This window comes from Urocampus carinirostris, chromosome 5 (assembly GCF_059441175.1).
Source record: "Urocampus carinirostris isolate Australia breed hairy pipefish chromosome 5, RoL_Ucar_1.0, whole genome shotgun sequence".
NCBI lineage: Eukaryota > Metazoa > Chordata > Actinopteri > Syngnathiformes > Syngnathidae > Urocampus > Urocampus carinirostris.
Window position 1 is genome coordinate 17,349,893 of NC_142353.1, and position 20,465 is coordinate 17,370,357.

Below are 20,465 nucleotides of genomic sequence, written 5' to 3' on the forward strand. Positions count from 1 at the left end.
TCATAGTCCTAGACGCACTCGTATCAGTGCCAGGGTTGGGTAGGGTTACTTTAACTAGATTACTTTCAATTGCTTTTGTATTACTCCAATACCAAATATGCTAATAAAAGACAAAAGAAACTAAATTTGAATAAAATTAAAAAAATTTGTGCAGGCTTGGGGAGTAACGGACTACATGGAACGGCAAAAATGATATTGGCGAGCTGTTTGGATTTATTTTCATATGGTTTCTGTCGCATTTATGCTAGTTTTGCCAGAGATCAAAGCCAGGAGGGAAAGCTTACCACGTATTGTGAGTCATAATTTTATGTATATTTAGTTTCTTTTCCCTTTTATTAGCATATTTGGTATTGGAGTAATCCAAAAGTAATTAAAAGTAATCAAGTTAAAGTAACCCTGTCATGAACCAGAACAGACTCTCGGATCCAATAGCGTTAGTTTCAGAGTTTTTATTTGAAAGGATCGTTGGAGCAGGCTTGGGACGTCGGCGCTTGTCGGTCGAAAGCCTCTTCGGGCAGAACGGCAGCTCCGTGACGGAAGACGTAAGGTGCACCGTAGCGGGTAAGTCGATGGCCGGGGCGGGAGAGTAGGTCGCAAAACTTGTAACGGAAATAGGTCAAACAACAAGAGGCAGGCAAGAATCAGGCAAGATTTAAGTGGGGAACACCATCCAATCAGGAAGCGCGCTCCAGCGCGCCACACGATCACCCCAGGTGGCTCCACTTAGGCAATCACGTCAAACCCTACCCAACCCTGCATATCACTCATGCCCGGTTTTATTCTTTTGGAAAAGAATTTCGTCATCATTGTGCCATTTGACTTTCACGTGATGCTGTTTGACTGGTTTGTGTAGTCGCAGAAAAAAATATGACCGAAGAAGACTTTAAAAACTCACACACGCAGTTTAGAGGGAAACATTGCGCTGGATTGATTTACTTGTTGGCTGAACGCTTTTTTAAAGCTGAGATGAACTTTCTGTGCGATCTTTTTTTCCAGATCATAATATTAATCAATGAATATTGAAGGATTTACACTTCCTCCAAGAGAAGACCTGAACGTAGCTCCCTTTATGGTGACTTTTTTTTTTTCTTAACTCTGCATGACTAACAATCGCAAAAGTGTTTCAAGTTTTAAGTTTTCCTTCTTTTCAGGAACGCACAAAGAAAATAAAAAAACTTGGTTCTGGAAGAACACAAATGATCATTTGCCCTGAAAAGAAGGCCAACAAACCAGGTAATGTCGACTTGAAATTCATTCATCAAACGGCAGTACAGCAATATTATGTAATATAAATGCCTAATATTTGTTAAAAATGCATCGATGGACAAAAATGTTGAAAAACAAAAAATAAGCTGAGTTGGGTCATGGTGTCGACACTGACTATCGTATTACATACTTGGATTTTAATAAAACATTTGATTTATTTTAGCGTGCGTCAAAAACATGGTAAGTCTTCAAGCACGGTATGGATAATATTCCTTTTTTGAGTTCGTTTTTGGGTCCATTTCAAAATTTGTACCATTCAAACCTTTACGCCTTTACACTTCAAATAACAGTAAAAATCTGTCCAAATCACGTTTTATTTAAAAAGTAAAAACTTGGATAGGAATTCTGAAGATAAATTAGCAAAGTGACAGACTTATGAACCACCCTGTAAATACTAGTGCATATTGTATCAAAAAACGACTTCATTATGCATACAGTCACGCAATCACAATAGAGACACATGTACAGTGCATCCGGAAAGTATTCACAGTGCTTCACTTTTTCCAATTTTTGTTATGTTACAGCCTCATTCCAAATTGTATTAATTTAATCTCTTATCTCAAAATTCCACACAAAATACTCCATTATGACAATGTGAAAAAGTTTTTTTTTTACTTTTTTTGAATTTTTAAAAATTAGAAAACTAAGAAATCGCAGATGGTTCGGAGCAGACGTGCCTTGGTTTACTCATTCAGGAGTTAGCAGGGGGGGAGAAATTGGGCAGGCATTTTACCTGCCAAAATCTGACTCCCCTGCTAAAATAGATCCTGTTTGAGATACAGACTTGTGACATGTAGAGTAACCTTCTGTGGCATAAATAAGTCAGCACAGTGAATTTGGGGTTATTTGGAGTTTTTATTCAAGAGTTAGCAGGGGGGGAGGATTTGGGCAGGCAAAAAATCTGACTCCCCTGCTAAAATAGACTCTGTTGGAGATAAAGACTTGTAATTTCTAGAGTAACCTTCTGTGGCATCAATAGGTCAGCACAGTGAATTTGGGGTCATTTGGAGTTTTTATTCAGGAGTTAGCAGGGGGGGGGAGGATTTAAGCAGGGAAAAAAACAAAAAAGCCTATCCAAATCCTCCCCCCCTGCTAAAATAGACTCTGTTGGAGATACAGACTTGTAATTTCTAGAGTAACCTTCGGTGGCATCAATAAGACAGCACAGTGAATTTGGGGTCATTTGGAGTTTTTATTCAGGAGTTAGCAGGGGGGGAGGATTTGGGCAGGCATTTTACCTGCCAAAATCAGACTCCCCTGCTAAAATAGACTCTGTTGGAGATACAGACTTGTAATTTCTAGAGTAACCTTCGGTGGCATCAATACGTCAGCACAGTGAATTTGAAAACTTTCAGACGTTTCTTATAATAATACTATTATTAATATTAATACTGTAGTAGTAATAAAAACGAACTAGATTGGTCGAACACCTATTCAGTAACACATCACAAAGTGGAGGTATTCCTCTGTAGTTGGATCCCAACACCCAAAAACATATATAGTGTAACAATCTGTGAAGCCCTTTGAGACTCTTCGTGATTTAGGGCTATACAAATAAAAATGACTTGACTTGACTTAAAGCGTGTTTTACTTTGCAAACAGTATAGGCAGGGAAGTCCGATTTCAAATGAAAAAAAAACCAACAACAATTTGTTTACACCGCGGGATCCAATGCAACCAGGGTTTCATTCACAATAAAAAAGACATTACATAAGGCTATTATAGTACATCAAATAAAGGCTATTTGTGTACAATTAGTTGTGACAAACGCATTTTGTAGAATACGATCGCACTTTATTGTTTAAGTAAACGCGTTATATAGACTAGGATCTCTCAATTGTTCTAATTAGCTCGCTTTATTGTTTTAATAAGCGTTTTATATAGAATATGATTGCTTTTGTTGGAAGCGCAGCAGAATGCGCGTTCACGCGAGGGGGGGAGGATTCCTTTCGGGAGTCGGAATTGGGCACAACACCGGCATCCTTGTGGACAACTATTCCTCCTACTAAAGAACGACAACTGCGCCGTAAAGACAGAAAACAGAAGCGTGGTTGCGAAAGTCGAAGGAGCAAGAAGGACGCGAGGATGTGACTAATTCCACCATTCATTCCTCGCCGGACAACCGACGCTTAAAACTCAACGCTCACGAACGGCGACATCTTGTGACGATATCTACAAAGACTACAAAGACTTCAGCTAAGTCAAATGATTCAGCAAGGCTAAAATTTGGTCTTTTAAATATTAGATCGCTTGCTCCTAAAGCTTTACCTGTTGATAACATTATTCGTGATTATAAACTTAACTGTATCGGTCTTTGTGAAACTTGGTTACGCCCGGATGAGTATTTAGCGCTAAATTATGCTTCTCCCCCAGACTACGAGAGTTGCCATGTAGCACGCACGTTGAAAAAGGATGGCGGTGTCGCGCTCATTTCTGAAAAAACGCTCAAATTTAATCCTCGTACCTCTAATAATTACAAGGCGTTTGAGGCTCTTGTGATGCGGTCCTCTCTATTGTCAATTTATGTAACAACTATCTATCGCGCACCTGGGCCATACACAACTTTCTTAGACGAATTTGCTGAACTTTTGTCTGAACTAGTAACCTATGCAGACAAAATTATAATTATGGGGGACTTTAACATTCATATGAACTCCCCACTCAGTTCACTTACTGTTGCGTTTCGGTCTCTAATTGATGCATTTGGTTTTAATCAACTGGTTGATTTGCCAACCCATAAAGATGGAAACGCGCTCGACTTGGTTCTGACTCGAGGAGTTTTAACCTCAAACGGATAATTACTTAGTTACATTTGAGGTGCTAGCTAAATGTAGTACTAAAAAAGCTGAAGGATTTAGCGGACGCAATATAAACACTGGCACAGTTTCTGAGCTCTTTGAACTCCTTCCTGGAGCAGTTGCGTCCTTTCCTTCATACAATGGCTCGATTGACTCACTCATGAATGAGTTCAATACTACCCTGGCTAGTGTCCTGGATTCAATAGCGCCCATAAAGCTTAAATCACGTCCTAAAAGACGCACGCCTTGGTTTACTGATGAAACTAGAACCCTTAAACAAGAATGCAGGAAATTGGAAAGAAAATGGCGCGCTACCAAGCTTGAGGTTTTCCATCAAACCTGGTGTGACAGCTTGTTAAAGTATAAAGCGGCCCTTGCCTCTGCAAAATCGGCCTACCTTTCGAAGGTGATTGCGTCACAAAAGAACAATCCCAAAGACCTTTTTGACACTGTAGCATTGCTTACAAAGCAACAGACTGTCGCAGATAGTTCGACCCACTCTGCTCATGACTTAATGGTCTTCTTTACTAAGAAGATTCAATGCATACAGGAAGAAATTGCTAAAGACATTATTAATACCACACATATTAAAGGGCTGAAATCTACAGATGCACGACAGGGTTAGGGTTAGGGTCTATTTTAGCAGGGGAGTCAGATTTTTTGCCTGCCCAAATCCTCCCCCCCTGCTAACTCTTGAATAAAAACTCAAAATAACCCCAAATTCACTGTGCTGACTTATTTATGCCACAGAAGGTTACTCTACAAGTCACAAGTCTGTATCTCAAACAGGATCTATTTTAGCAGGTGAGTCAGATTTTGGCAGGTAAAAAGCCTGGGTGTATATCAATTTGTCCAGTTTTAGTGAACTGTCACTTGATGATCCCAAACAGGTGGTGAATGCGGCCAAACCGACAACTTGCCAGTTCGACCCGCTCCCAGGTTCACTTATTAAAGGTCTTTTTGGCATCCTTGGACCTTCAGTTCTAAATATTATAAACATATCACTCTCCTCAGGTGTAGTTCCAGCAGCTTTCAAGTCCGCTGTTATTAAACCCACACTGAAACGACCCAACCTTGATCCAGAAATCTTATGTAATTATAGACCTGTGTCAAATCTACCTTTCCTTTCTAAAGTACTTGAAAAAGTAGTGGCACAGCAGCTGAATGATTTCATATCCGAGAATAACCTTTTTGAATCTATGCAATCAGGATTCAGGGCTAACCACTCTACTTAGACAGCTCTGATCAAGGTAACAAATGATCTCCTACTGGCAATGGATTCTGGCGCTTCATCACTTTTGCTGCTGCTGGATCTTAGTGCTGCTTTTGACACAGTGCACCACAATTTCCTACTAGAACGGTTGGAAAAATGGATTGGTCTCTCAGGAACCGTCCTCTCGTGGTTCAGATCCTTTCTCTCAGATAGGACGCACTGTGTTAGATATGGCAAAATGACATCTGAGCCCTTTAATGTTACCTGTGGTGTTCCGCAGGGTTCAGTGCTTGGCCCCCTTCTTTTCAGCATTTAAATGCTTCCATTAGGTGATATTATTCGCAAGTACAATTTCAGCTTCCACTGCTACGCAGACGACACTCAACTATATCTTCCGTTGGAGGAATCTCCCACACTAAACTGGAAATTTGGAGGCCTGCCTCATTGAGATAAAAGAGTGGATGTCACTCAATTTCTTGCGTCTTAACTCTGAAAAGACCGAAATGTTAGTCATTGGTCCATCTAAATGCCTTGACATATTCTCAAAAACTGCTGTGAACATTGACAAATGTCACATCACACAGAGTGACTCAGTTAAAAATTTAGGTGTCATATTTGACCCTGATATATCCTTTGAAACGCATATAAAGAAAATTACTAGAACCGCTTTCTTCCATCTTCGTAACATTGCTAAAATCCGTTCAATACTGTCTCAGTCGGATGCGAAAATTATAATTCATGCGTTTGTTACCTCCCGTCTCGATTACTGTAATGCACTACTCTCTGGTCTCCCGAAGTCTAGAATCAAGTCTCTTCAGCTGGTACAAAATGCCGCAGCGAGGCTTTTAACTAGGACAAAAAAGTCAGATCACATAACACCGATTTTGGCTAACCTGCATTGGCTCCCAGTTAGCCTTAGTTGTGATTTTAAGGTTCTCTTAGTATTATACAAATCGTACATGCACTTGCTCCCTCTTATCTTTCAGATCTGATTTCCCCCTATGTCCCGGTCCGAAGCCTACGATCTGAGAGTGCCGGTCTTCTGGTGATCCTGATAGCAAAGAAGTGTTCTGCTGGTTCGAGAGCATTCTCCATCCGGGAACCGGTGCTGTGGAATGCTCTTCCCCCTGAGATCCGATCTGCAACCTCAGTGTAAATGTTTAAATCTAAGCTTAAAACTCACTTCTACTCCATAGCATATGAATAACCTACTCTTCTTGTCGGCTGACAAATAGTCTGTGTAATATAGTGTAATAATCTGTGAAGCCCTTTGAGACTCTTCGTGATTTAGGACTATACAAATAAAAATGACTTGACTTGACTTCTGAATCCAATCTTTTGAGATCTTGGCTGTGTGCTTTAGGTCGTTGTCCTGCTGAAAAACAAACCTTCGCCCCAGCCTGAGTTCAAGAGAGCTCTGGAGCAGGTTTTCATCCAGGATATCTCTATATATTGCTGCATTCATTTTTCCTTCTATCCTGACTATTCTGCCAGTTCCTGCTGTTGAAAAAAAAACCCACAACATGATGCTGCCACCACCATGCTTTACTGTAGGGATGGTATTGGCCTGGTGATGAGCGGTGCCTGGTTTCCTCCAAACATGGCGCCTGGCATTCACACCAAAGAGTTCAATCTTTGTCTCATGAAACCAGAAAATTTTGTTTCTCATGGTCTGAGAGTCATTCAGGTGCTTTTTGGCAAATTCCAGACAGGCTTCCATGTTCCTTTTACTACGGAGTGGCTTTCGTCTGGCCACTCTACCATACAGGCCTGATTGGTGGATTGCTGCAGAGATGGTTGTCCTTCTGGAAGGCTCTCCTCTCTCCACAGAGGAACGCTGGAGCTCTGACAGTGACCATCCGGTTCCTGGTCACCTCCCTGACTAAGGCCCTTCTTCCCAGATCGCTCAGTTTAGAAGGCCAGCCAGCTCTAGGAAGAGTCCTGGTGGTTCCAAATGTCTTCCATTTACGAATAATGGAGGCCACTGTGCTCACTGGGACCTTCAAAGCAGAATTTTTTCTGTATCCTTCCCCAGATTTGTGCCTCAAGACAATCCTGTCTCGCAGGTCTACAGACAGTTCTTTTGACTTCATGCTTGGTGTTTATGCTCTGACATGCACACTCAACTGTGGGACCTTATATAGACAGGTGTGTGCCTTTCCAAATCATGTCCAATCAACTGAATTTACTGCAGGTGGACTCCAATTAAGCTGTATAAAGATCTCAAGGATGATCAGTGGAAAAAAGATGCACCTGAGCTCAATTTTGAGCTTCATGGCAAAGGCTGTGAATACTTATGTAAATGTGATTTCTTAGTTTTCTATTTTTAATAAATTCAAAAAAAGGAAAAAAAAACTTTTTCACATTGTCATAATGGAGTATTTTTTGTAGAATTTTGAGATGAGATTCAATTAATACAATTTGGAATGTGGCTGTAACATAACAAAATGTGGAAAAAGTGAAGCGCTGTGAATACTTTCCGGATGCACTGTACATGTGTCTCTATGGTGATTGCGTGACTGTATGCATAATGAAGTCGTTTTTTTGATACAATATGCACTAGTATTTACAGGGTGGTTCATAAGTCTGTCACTTTGCTAATTTATCTTCAGAATTCCTATCCAAGTTTTTACTTTTTAAATAAAACGTGATTTGGACAGATTTTTACTGTTATTTGAAGTGTAAAGGCGTAAAGGTTTGAATGGTAGAATCTTGAAATGGACCCAAAAACTAACTCAAAATAGGAATATTATCCATACCGTGCTTGAACACTTACCATGTTTTTTGACGCACGCTAAAATAAATCAAATGTTTTATTAAAATACAAGTATGTAATACGATAGTCAGTGTCGACACCATGACCCAACTCAGCTTATTTTTTGTTTTTCAACATTTTTGTCCATCGATGCATTTTTAACAAATATTAGGCATTTGTATTACATAATATTGCTGTACTGCCGTTTGATGAATTGGAAAATAGATAGATAGATAGATAGATAGCTAAATAGCTAACTAGCAATGAATAAGATAGAAGTCTTTGTGCCCAGGGTTATCCCACCTCGTGTTAACGTAGAGAGTGAGTCCACCTCCTCTCCGCTTCCCGCAGGCTTTTGTGTGTCTGTCCCTAACAGCACTGAAGCCGGGTAGCTCCAGGTAGCTCCACGTTAGCGTCCGGGACTCTAGACGTGAGTCACGTTTCCGTACAACACAGCAAACTGCACTCCCTGTACGCTTTGATGTTTTGTGCTGTGCCGCAGCCAGTTCGTCTGTCTTATTTGTAGAGTTCTCCTTTACCATAATTACGGACAGTACCGAAGACTTATAACGCCGCTAGCTGCTTGGCCTTAGCTACGGCTCCGCATCCACGATAGGGCCCTCTCATCACGCCGGCACGAGAGTTCTTCAGGGCAAGGAGTTGATTCCTCGGATAAACGCATTTTTGTGCGTTAAAACCCATAAGAATAGGATAGAAAGTAATCAAAAGTGTAGTTGTCAAACTGGACGAAAAACACCAAAGATGGAAGCAGACACTTAAAACAATAAATCACAAAAAGAGCAAAATAACACAAAGCTGCTGGAAAGGCTGCCGCTCGCGGCCCATGATGTAATGTTATAAATATTACATGCCCCCAAATACAATCGTGCAAATTTCTACATCAGTGGTAGAAAACAGAAATTTCAATATTTACTTAAATAGTGATATCATTATGTTGGTTATTTTTTTCATTTTGAAGACACGTTGGTAAACTCCATCGTCGTTCATTCCGAGATACATGTATTTAAGTTAAGATATATACATTCAGTGTTCATTTTACCTCTGAAAAGTTATGGGTCCCGGGGACTCGCATGCTCAAAAATCTATGGGTCCCAACAGAGATCTATGGGTCCCCAAAATTTAGTGTTATCGAGGTTGAAATTGTAAATCGGCTACATATGTTATATAAATCTTTATATTCATTCAGTTTTAATCATCACAGTTTATTGGTAATACAAATCGGTTATCACTTCAGATTTTTCGGTTTACAATATTGTACATTATACAAAATACTGAAAATACTGCCATCCACTTAAATATGTTTAGCAGTGAAAGCATGGCCAAGTCTTCTTTTTGATGTCGTATCCGTTCATACTTGCCTCTCTTCCTGCAGCAACCGAATTTCCATAGCTAATTTGTGGTTTTCATTGTCGTTGTTCCAATCCAATGTGCTTTTCTGAAAGTTCGTATTGTGAAATGATTTATGCAATCCAGTTTTTTTTGTCACAATGGGGACATGCATCACAGAATATGTACCCTTGTACCCTCCATTATCATTCTCCTCATAGCGTGACTAGGAATATAATTTAGTCCATTTTGGCAAAAAAGTCATTTTCTTGCTAGGAGTATTCTTTTATTTTCTTTCGTCGAGTCGTTCGATTCAACACGCGTGTTTTCCTTGCCTTTGCGATTTTCCGAAGAATTTCTCCGCCGTTTTTTTTGTGCCGGAATTATTGCCGTTGCTATCACTTTCTGCATTATGTTTCGACTTATTGCTGACACTGAAGAAATTACCAATTTTGTGTTGATTTTCACCTTCCCTCGACGACAACCACCACAACAATGACGTAGTCTCGAAGCAACAAGATTTTGTTTGCCGAGATCGGCGTGCAGACGAAAACTCTAACCGCGAGACCAAAACAACAATGGCGGATCCGCCTGACGAAAAGTTTGGAGTGTGGTAAATCTTTGTTAAAAAAAAAAAAAAGTAATCAGGAGTAATGACAATTTTGTGTCGAAAAAGTTGCGTCCCGGGGACGGACGTTGATTCGGCATTAAGCGTCCCCAGCAAAAATGATGCGTCTAGGACGCAGGGACGCGAGCAAACGAGAACACTGATACATGTAAATGCAAATACTACGTGTAATTTAAATACATACAAATATTTGTAATCAGTTGTACCTTTCATTTACAAACGTCCAATTTTCTACTGCCATGTGCCACATTGTTGAGGATATGTTGCAATTGACCACTAGATGTCGGTAAGTGACGACAAATATAAAGCACTGAATCCAGTTTCCCATGATGGACCGTACCACCTCTGCGATTGACAGGTTGATCGCGATCGACAATGAGCTCTTCTGCTTTAGACAAATCATGATTTTTCACAGAAAAAAAAGTTTATTTTGAAAACAATATATTTTTTTGGGCTGCCTCATCAGAAAGTTTACATTTTGCCCAGTGTGTAAGCTGTTTTGACCCGTTACATTCATTTTTATTTTAGACTGTATAACTCAATGTTCGCAATTGTCAAAATCATACTTGCCAAATTTCTCATTCGTATCATTGTACTTCAGAAAATTGACCCGTAGTGTGTACTCGGATAAAAATATATTTTCTTACCCTGCAGGTGAAAGCATCCAAGTCAAAATTGCAATCGACGACCAGTCGGCCGGTTCAGAGTCGCTCAAGTGTGTACCGCACAGGAAACGGAGTCGGATTTCCAACCGTGGGAGGGTCACCGACGGCTTTCCAACTGCCAGGAAAAATGCCAAACCGGTTTGTGCCATCCCGAGGGGGATACCTCCCACCATCTCAACGCCTTCACCTATCCAACTTCATTACGAATTGAAGGTAAGCCGGACCTGTGGATAGGATTGGATGTGCTTGTTGGTTTTGATGTACCTGCTACCAGGCCTTTTCTTACTTTCACCGTTTTCGTGCTAGACTAACAAAACTGGAACATGAATTAAACATCATGCACTCTCCCCCCATTCCTACTGATAAGTACCAAACAGAAACAAAACAAAACAAAAAAACGCAGGGCTGAGCATGACCACATTCTCCACCAATCTCTCTGTTCCTCCATTCCTCTTACCTAATGTGTTCCGCCCAAACAGCTTTGCTAAATGTAAGACAGAAACAGATTGGTGCTGTGTTGTGATTTTCCCGGTGGACCCAAACGCAGGTAAGCAGGAACCTCACAGTGCTCAAAAATGATTGTGTTTAATCACAAAGATGCTTGATAAAGTAACAAACGGTCAGAATCAATAAACAATAAAACAAATCTCAGAAAGCAGGATGAACTGGAAAATTGTAATGGGAAAAACAAAAACAAAAGCGAAAATGAAAATCACCCAACACTGAATGCTGTCCCAAAATGTCTATATAAAGGTTGAGGCTAATCGGGTGCAATCACCCCACACCTCCCAATTACAAACAAATTAGGCGCCCTCTTGTGGACAGAGGCACGCCAGACCCTAACAATAAGAACTCTTCAAACTCAGTTCAGCATATTTAACACATACTCAACAGAGAAAATAATGACATTTCAGCTCTTTTAAGGACACCTCAACCGATGCACCTCACCTTTAAACATCCACCTTACTGCATAGAAATGTTTTAGGAAACATCAATTAGGTTTAGATTGTTTTCCCTTCGCTTTTCATTAAATACCAAGCATTTTTAGGACATGTTTTTTTTCTTTTTCAATCATGATGTTTTTTTCCTTCCCTTCAGGTCTGTCTGGACACAATTGGTTCAAACTGTGCATGCATCCAACTTCCTATTGTGCTGCCAAACAGTCTGCATTCTGCCCAACAGCAACAGCTTCTCTCCAACTCTTTGACTCCTGAAAATTTTTTGTACCCAAAGCCGAAAACGCGTAAGAAGATAAAACGACGACGATCTCTGGACATCCCTCCTAACTTTTAAAACAGGGGTGTCAAACTTATTCTAGCTGGGGGCCACATGCTAGAAAAAAACATATCACGGAGGCTAAACTAGGAAATTTAAGAGAAAGGAAGAAAGCGAAAGAGCGTTATAAAAAGAGAGAGAGAGAGAACAAGGAAGAGAGAGTAAGAAATAGGGAGAGAGAGAAAGAGAGAAGGCAAGAGAAACATAAAAAAGGGAGAAAAAGTGAAATAGAAGGAGCACAATTGCGAGACAAAGTGCACAATAGAGAGAAAGGGAGAAAAAGGAGAGGGAAAGTGAGAAAGAAAGATAAAAATTCCGGGCTATAGAGCGCACCTGATTATAAGCCGCACCCACCACATTTTAAGAGGAAAACCGATTTTGTACTTACACAAGCCGCACCTGTACATAAGCCGCACGCGCCCACAATAAAAAATGTAACACAAACACAAAATTAACCCACACCCGACTTTAAGTCCCGCGATTGAAACTAAATGTCTTTCATTAAAGTACACAGTCCAAAAATCACAGCCAACAAAATGAACGTAAAATGATACCGGTACTTAAGGTTTGATGCAGACCTGCAGAGTCCGGGTCCCGTTGAAAGTAATCCAAGGAAAAAAAGTGTATACAGTAAGACCTCGGTTATCGCAGTTATTGGGGAACAAAACCACCCGCGATAAGTGAAAATACGCAAAGTAGCGCCGCACCTTCACAAAAAAACACTTACCATTACAGACCGAGATAATAACAAAAATAGTCACATAAATGTTATAGTAATAATCATCATAATAATACCAGATTTGTTTAGTTTTACTCATTTATCAACCATATAATGCTAGTCCATCCATCCATCCATTGTCTTCCGCTTATCCGAGGTCGGGTCGCCCGGGCAGCAGCGCTAAAAGGGAAGCCCAGACGTCCCTATCCCTAGCCACCTCCTCCAGCTCATCCGACGGGATCCCCGAGGCGTTCCCAAGCCAGCCGAGAGACATAGTCCCTCCAACGTTATATATAATGCTAGTAATCACTAAATATTATTCAGACACCAATAATGACAATAATAACAATTAATGACAGTTATACTTATTATTATTATTTATCATAAATATATAATAATCGGGCAGCACAGCGGCACAGTTCTGAGGTCATGAGATCGAATCTCCTGTGTGGAATTTGCATGTTCTCCCCGTGCTTTTGTGGGTTTTCTCCGGGCACTCCGGTTTCCTCCCACAATCCAAAAACATGCATATCAGGTTAATTGGCCTGTCCATATTGTCCCTAAGTGTGAATGAGCGAGTGAGTTGTCTGTCTCTGTGTGCCTTGCGACTGGCTGGCAACCAGTTCAGGGTGTCCCGTGCCCACTGCCCGAAGATAGCTGGGATGGGCTCCAGCACCCCCGCGACCCTACTGAGGTGAGGATAAGCGGTACAGATAATGGATGGATGGATATACAATAATGACAATAACAATGTTGATTTGCTTGCATCTTCCATTTTCTATATCATTAAGACACCATTTTCTTCCTCTCTGTACTTTGCCAATATCGTTTTCTGTATCTGGATTTGAACAGGTGAATATTTGAACATTGTTTGAGCTCATCCTGTAATTTGTTCGAAAGTTTAATTCCACATACAGACACACACATAATGGATGGAATTCTCTTATGTGAAGTATTTTCTCACGGTCCTCCTTGCAAGTTGAAAACTCATTGATGTATTGTCTTCTTAATTTGGGTGTCTAATAAAGTTGAAACTTAACACCGGTGTTGTACATTTATCTGCATGCTACACACACTAAAACTAACTCTGAATAATTCTGATTTTTTTTGCTTACATTTTAGGTAAATAAATCAGTGACTTGGCGCTTCGGTTGGTTGACTGCTTTGCGGATTTTCATTATTCATTGTGTTCTGTGTTTCGATTGGCTTAACAGAGGTGGTTGCTTTTTATGGCAATCAAACTTGGACCTCTTAACCCGCTAAACCTGCCCAGGGGCCACATGCGGGTCTTTGGCGCTCCCTAGTGGCTCCCTGGAATTTTTTCAAAAAACGTGTGATAATGAAATGATTCAGTGTATGGTTTCTATAGGACAGATTTGGAAGGTGAATACAGTAATGAAATGAAATGATCTGAAATGATTTGCATTTATATAGCGCTTTTCAAGTCAATGACTTCCCGAAGCGCTTTACATTGTGCTTCACATTTCCCAATAGCGGCCGTGATCTGTGCAGCCATGTAAGGCGCTAACCTGCTTATTGGGGGTATTGGGGGTTCAGTGTCTTACCCAAGGACACTTCGACATGCAACACGGACAAGCTGGGATTAGAACTGGGATCCCTTAATCCTAAAACGATCGCTCTACCTCCTGAGCTACTGCCGCCCCAGTACAGTACAGTTTTACATAATGACCAGATGATGGAGGTGAACCATTATGTTAAGGAAAGTAGATCGGGTCATTAATTCATAAAGTTTTGCGATTAAAAAAAACAAAAAATGGTTTTGAAATTACAAATCCACCCAAGGAAATTGAAAAAACAACCCATAACCGACAAAAGGTCACTGTGTATACCTACGTGCTTTGTCAATGTTGCTGTGCAAGTTTACGTCATTTTTAGAGAAGCGGCTTTTCCGGCCCGCCAAAGAGAGCTGGCTCTTTCGGTTCCCAAATGACTCTTCAGATTGTTTTTGTTGCTTGCGTCCACACATTACCAATTATGATATAATTTCAGTAGTTAGACTTATAGAGACATTTGTTTGGCGGTGTCATTGCAGCAGCAAGTCAACTGCAGGAGAGAGAGTGGGAAAGGTGAGATGGCACAACATTCATTTGGACAGGTAACTTAAAATTAGTTTTATCTGGTTATATCAGTATCAGAAATATTTTATTAACACTCCACTTATTGAAACATGAATATTTTGTTTGTTTGTTTGTACATGATTCAATTGTTTGTTTGTTTGTAAATGATTCAAATTGAATCTTTTCTTCCGGCGCCGTCACGAATGGCAGCCACTCCAGCAGCTCCCGTGTTATTTTCGATTGTTCTCGATTGTTCTCAGCTCAGGGATGCTGCTGGAAATGTGAATTTCCCTTCGGGGATGAACAAAGTATCTATCTATCTATCTATCTATCTATCTATCTATAACATTATGCACAAAATGACTTAAACATTTGAAAAACAATAAAGCAAGAAAAGAAAACTACACACAAATGAAAAAAGAGAAAAAAAGGAGAAAAAGCGAGGAAGTAAAAAAGCTAGATAAAGCCTAGCAAAAAAGAAAAGAAGCAACAAATAAAAGAACACAAAGCTAAGAAAAAAGAAACAAGGGAAGAAAAAAATGAAAGAAAAGGGTAAAAAAAATAATAAAGATCATCATTGTGACCAATGACAGTAACAATAGCAATAATGACAGTTATGATATAATAATAGTAACAATAACAACAAGTTCAACTATAGTTGTCAACCATCCATTTGCGACGCAATATTTCCATCTCTGGTATCACTCAAACCCCATTTTCTTCATCTCTTTATTCTGCCAGTAATATTTTTTTGTTTTTAAATTTGAACACGTAACTATTTGGACATTTTTTTTATCTCGTCTGGTAAATTGTTTCAAAGTTTGACTCTACACACAGACACACACATACTTTTCCTGGTGGTTCTCACCATTGGTATTTTGAATTTACTACAGCCCCTTAAGTTGTAACTTCCCTATTTCCGAGTAATTCATCTTTGTATGTTTTCTGGCACTATGTTTTTTGTTGATCTTAAATAGCTGTTGTGAGGCGAAAGATTTTACTAAATCATCCAATTTCAACAATTTTGACCGCAGGAATAAAATATGAGTACGATCACGATATCCTACCCTGTGTATGGTTCTAATCTCCCGTTTTTGAAGGATAAAAAGGGGCAGTAGTGAACTTTTGTAATTATTGCTCCAGACTTCTGCACGATATGTTAAGTATGGCAGAACTAGAGGACAATATAATAAATACAATACATTATATTTTAAAAGGAATTTCGGAATCATTAATTATAGAAATGCTTTTCGATACTTTAGTTTGTATGTGTCTGATGTGTGTTTTCTATCTTATTTTATGGTCTCTTATGACCCCTAAAAACTCAAATTCTGATATAGTGTCTCTTGCAGCATCCATTTTTACTTCTCAAATTTTGATTTGCCTTGCGATTACAGTTTGGTGCAATAGTTGTCATCATTACCGATATGCATCACCTGTGACCGCTCCTTTGGCGCCAACTGCCTCGGACTCTAATTGGCTCTCTGTCCCTATTTAAACCCACTCCTATCTGTCCCCTTTAGTCAGTCCGTCTGCGAACCTCAGTTAACACTCCGCAAGCCTTTTTCAACCCTGACTCCCACCTGTTTTTGCTCCAGTCCGTCCCCCGGCTTCGACCAGTTTTTGATCCTGACAACATCTACTCTCCCGTCCCGTCTTTCGACCTCTTATTGTCCCTGACCCCGTCTACTCTCCTTTCCTGGCTTACGACTCACTTCCGACCCATCCACGTTTTTGCTCTCCTGTCACGGCTACTGACCCGTTTTTCCATTCCCGACACCACCATCGCTCGTCACAAAAGATCCACTTCCGCGTTCAGAGCGACCTGCTTAGCGTGTCCAGCAACCACCGGATCGTGGGCGCAACCCTTTCTCTTTCTTCCAATAAAACGCAACGCAAGTGGGTCCTGTCTCCGTTCTGGTCCTGACAATAGTATCGTATTTTCCGAACTATATGTCTCTCCGGAGTACAAGCACCAACCAAAAAATGCAAAATTAAGAAGGAAAAAACATGTGTAAGTGGAACTTGGAGTATAAGTAGTCAGTAATAAATCCAATATTAAACAGATGTAGGTTGCTTATGCCTTGGGCCGCAGCAGCAAAAAAAGAAAAACCCAAAAAGTTGCAAGATAGGTTTTCCACGGGTTTTGGGGCGGCATTGGCTCAGGAAGTAAAGCCATACCTGTCAACCTCCACGGCTCCATGCCCTTACAAAATGTTGTATTTTCCCTTACAAAATACAAAATAATCTTACACCATATTTTTTTTTCAAACGTGTTTATTTATGTAGTTTAACATGTTATATTGTAAATGTGTTTCGTTATATCATATATATTGTTAATTAACATTTTGTTGTGAGATACTGAATTGCCCGACATGAATGAGGTTTATTATAAAAAAAGTTCATAAATTAAGTAGCTTGGACATTCACTGTAGAAGGAAAAAATACATGCAAATATAATTAGGTAGAATAATACATTTTCTTATTCAAATTATGAATTCATTTTTTGCATTAAATTATTGTTGGTAATATACTGATTGAAGGGATAACCACAAATCTGTCTTTTTTCATTTTCTCCTTTTATACTTCCTTTTTTTCTTAACTTCTCTAAGTCAAGTCAAGTCAAATCATTTTTATTTGTATAACCCTTAATCACAAAGAGTCTCAAAGGGCTGCAAAGGTTATTGCACAGACTATTATTTTAGACTATTATTACACCATCCCCTGATCTGGAACCAACATGAGGGCAAGGAAAAACTCAAAAACCTCAACATGAGGAAAATGAAGAAACCTAGAGAATTGACCGCACATGTGGTATCCCCCATTCACGATTACCAGACAGCAAAGGATGTTGCAATTACAAATAATACAGAGATATTGTCCACAAAAGGTATAGGTTATTCATATGCTATAGAGTAGAAGTGTGTTTTAAGCTTGGATTTAAACATTTCCACTGAGGTTGCAGATCGGATCTCAGGGGGAAGAGCATTCCACAGCACCGGTGCCCGGCGCTTTCAGAACGAAGGCTTCGGACCGGAACATAGGGGGAAATCAGATCTGGAAGATATGAGAGAGTAAGTCCATGTATGATTTTGTATAATACTAAGAGAACCTTGAAATCACATCTTGGGCTAACAGGGAGCCAATGCAGGTTAGCCAAAATCGGCGTGATGTGATCGGACTTTTTTGTCCTAGTTAAAAGCCTCGCTGCAGCATTTTGTACCAGCTGAAGACTCTTGATTTTGGTTTTCGGGAGACCGGAGAGTAGTGCATTATAGTAATTAAGACGGGAGGAAACAAACGCGTGAATTATAATCTCCACATCCGACTGAGACAGCATGGGACGAATTTTAGCAATGTTGCGAAGATGGAAGAAAGCGGTTCTAGTAATTTTCTTCACATGTGTTTGAAAGGACAGATCGGGGTTAAATATGACACCTAAATTTTTAACTAAGTCAATCTGTGTGATGTGACATTTGTCAATGTTCAGAGCAGTTTTTGAGAATAAGTCACGGCATTTAGATGGACCAATAACTAACATTTCGGTCTTTTCAGAGTTCAGACGCAAGAAATTGAGTGACATCCACTCTTTTATCTCAGTGAGGCAGGCCTCCAAATTTCCAACAGAAGATATAGTTGAGTGTCATCTGCGTAGCAATGGAAACTGATAATATACTTGCGAATAATATCACCTAATAGAAGCATGTAAATGCTGAAAAGAAGGGGGCCAAGTACTGAACCCTGCGGAACACCACAGGTAACAATAAAGGGCTCAGATGTCATTTCGCCATATTTAACACAGTGCGTCCTATCTGAGAGGTAGGATCTGAACCATGAGAGGACGGTTCCTGAGAGACCAATCCATTTTTCCAACCGTTCTAGTAAGATATTATGGTCCACTGTGTCAAAAGCAGCACTAAGGTCCAGCAGCAGCAAAAATGATGAAGCGCCACAGAGTCCATTGCCAGTAGGAGATCATTGGTTACCTTAATCAGAGCTGTCTCAGTAGAGTGGTTAGCCCTGAATCCTGATTGCATTGATTCAAAAAGATTGTTCTCGGATATGAAATAATTCAGCTGCTGTGCCACTACTTTTTCAAGTACTTTAGAAAGAAACGGTAGGTTTGACACAGGTCTATAATTACATAAGCTTTCTGGATCAAGGTTGGGTCGTTTCAGTGTAGGTTTAATAACAGCGGACTTAGAAGCCACTGGAACTACACTTGAGGAGAGTGATATGTTATTTAGAACTGAAGGTCCAAGGACCCCAAAAAGACCTTTAATAAGCGAACCTGGAAGCGGGTCGAACAGGCAAGTCGTCGGTTTAGCCGTATTCACCACCTGTTTAAGATTATCGAGTGACCATTCACTAAATCGGGAAAAATTCCCTGGACAGCCACCATGTCTTGCATCTATAGATTTCTGCCCTTTAGTATGTGTTGTATTAATACTGTCTTTAGAAATTAATTCCTGTATGCATTGAATCTTCTTATTAAAGAAGACCATAAAGTCATGGGCTGAATGGGCAGAACTATCTGGGATCTGTTGCCTTGTAAGCGATGCTGCAGTGTCGAAAAGGATTTTGGGGTTGTTCTTTTGTGACGCAATCACCTTCGAAAGGTAGGCTGATTTGGCAGAGGCAAGGGCTGCTTTATACTTTAACAAGCTGTCACACCAGGTTTGATGGAAAACCTCAAGCTTTTCTTTCAGATTTCCTGCATTCTTGTTTAAGGGATCTAGTTTCATCAGTAAACCAAGGCGTGCGTCTTTTAAGTCGTGATTTAAGCTGTATGGGCACTACTGAATCCAGGACACTAGCCAGGGCAGCATTAAACTCATTCATGATTTAAAAAGAGACGGACTTCCTTTCACTACATAACTACCACATGAAATCCGAGGCGGCAGATGCCTGCGCACAGTAGCATCAAACCGCTCGCTGCCTTTACAACGAAAAAAAGATACAGAGATAGAGGCTACCGCGGCGAACTCGTTCGACTTGATTGATTTGCCGTTTCGTGACAGTCGGTGTATACCGGACGGTACCCATAATTGACAAATTTGCCTTTTTCCGTACAGATTTTCTTGTACGTCATACACGACTTAAAATGAATAATAAATGTACTTTGTACGGCAAAAACCTACAGGTTGACAGGTATGTAAAGCGCTCTTCTTGGATCAAGAGGTCGCAGGTTCAATTCCCGGCTCCTCTGAGTTATATGTCGAAGCGTACTTGGGCAAGACACTGAATCCCTAATGCCCCCAAAAGCATGGCTGACGTTGCTATCGTTTAGTTACTGTGTAAAGGGGAAAGTGTGAAGCACGTTGTAAAGTGCTTTACGAGGTTCTCATTGACTTGAAAAGCGCTATATAAATGCAGACCATTCACAATTTTTTAGGGAGGTGATGGCCCTGGAAAACAAGCTGTCTCTGAGCCTGTTACTCATTGTTTAGATGGTTCTGAAGCGCCTATCAGTGGGCAATAGGTTAAAGAGGTGGTGGCCAGGGTGAGAGTGTCTTTTCTAACGTTGGCTTCTCTGCTATCACTGTGATAACCGAGGTAATACTGTATTTCATTCTAACCAGCCGAAATGAGTTCCGATCTAGGGTTACTTTTGTGAATGTGAAACCTCCAGGCTTGATCACGTGTCCCATGGTGACACAGATACGAGTTCAGTGGTTCACCACGTCAAGAGAGGCCTCCTCGCATCCAGAAAAGATGGGAT

At 40.3% G+C, this 20,465-nt stretch overlaps 1 protein-coding gene across 1 annotated transcript; it reads left to right on the forward strand.

Moving 5' to 3' along the window:
- Positions 1–804: 804 nt before the first annotated feature.
- Positions 805–12,244, forward strand: LOC148365635 (uncharacterized). The gene is made up of 4 exons (XM_088336036.1): positions 805–1,072; positions 1,152–1,233; positions 10,662–10,885; positions 11,771–12,244. The coding sequence occupies exons 1-4, from the start codon at positions 1,013–1,015 to the stop codon at positions 11,963–11,965; spliced, it is 561 nt and encodes a 186-aa protein (XP_088192162.1). The 5' UTR covers positions 805–1,012; the 3' UTR covers positions 11,966–12,244.
- The last annotated feature ends 8,221 nt before the right edge of the window (positions 12,245–20,465 follow it).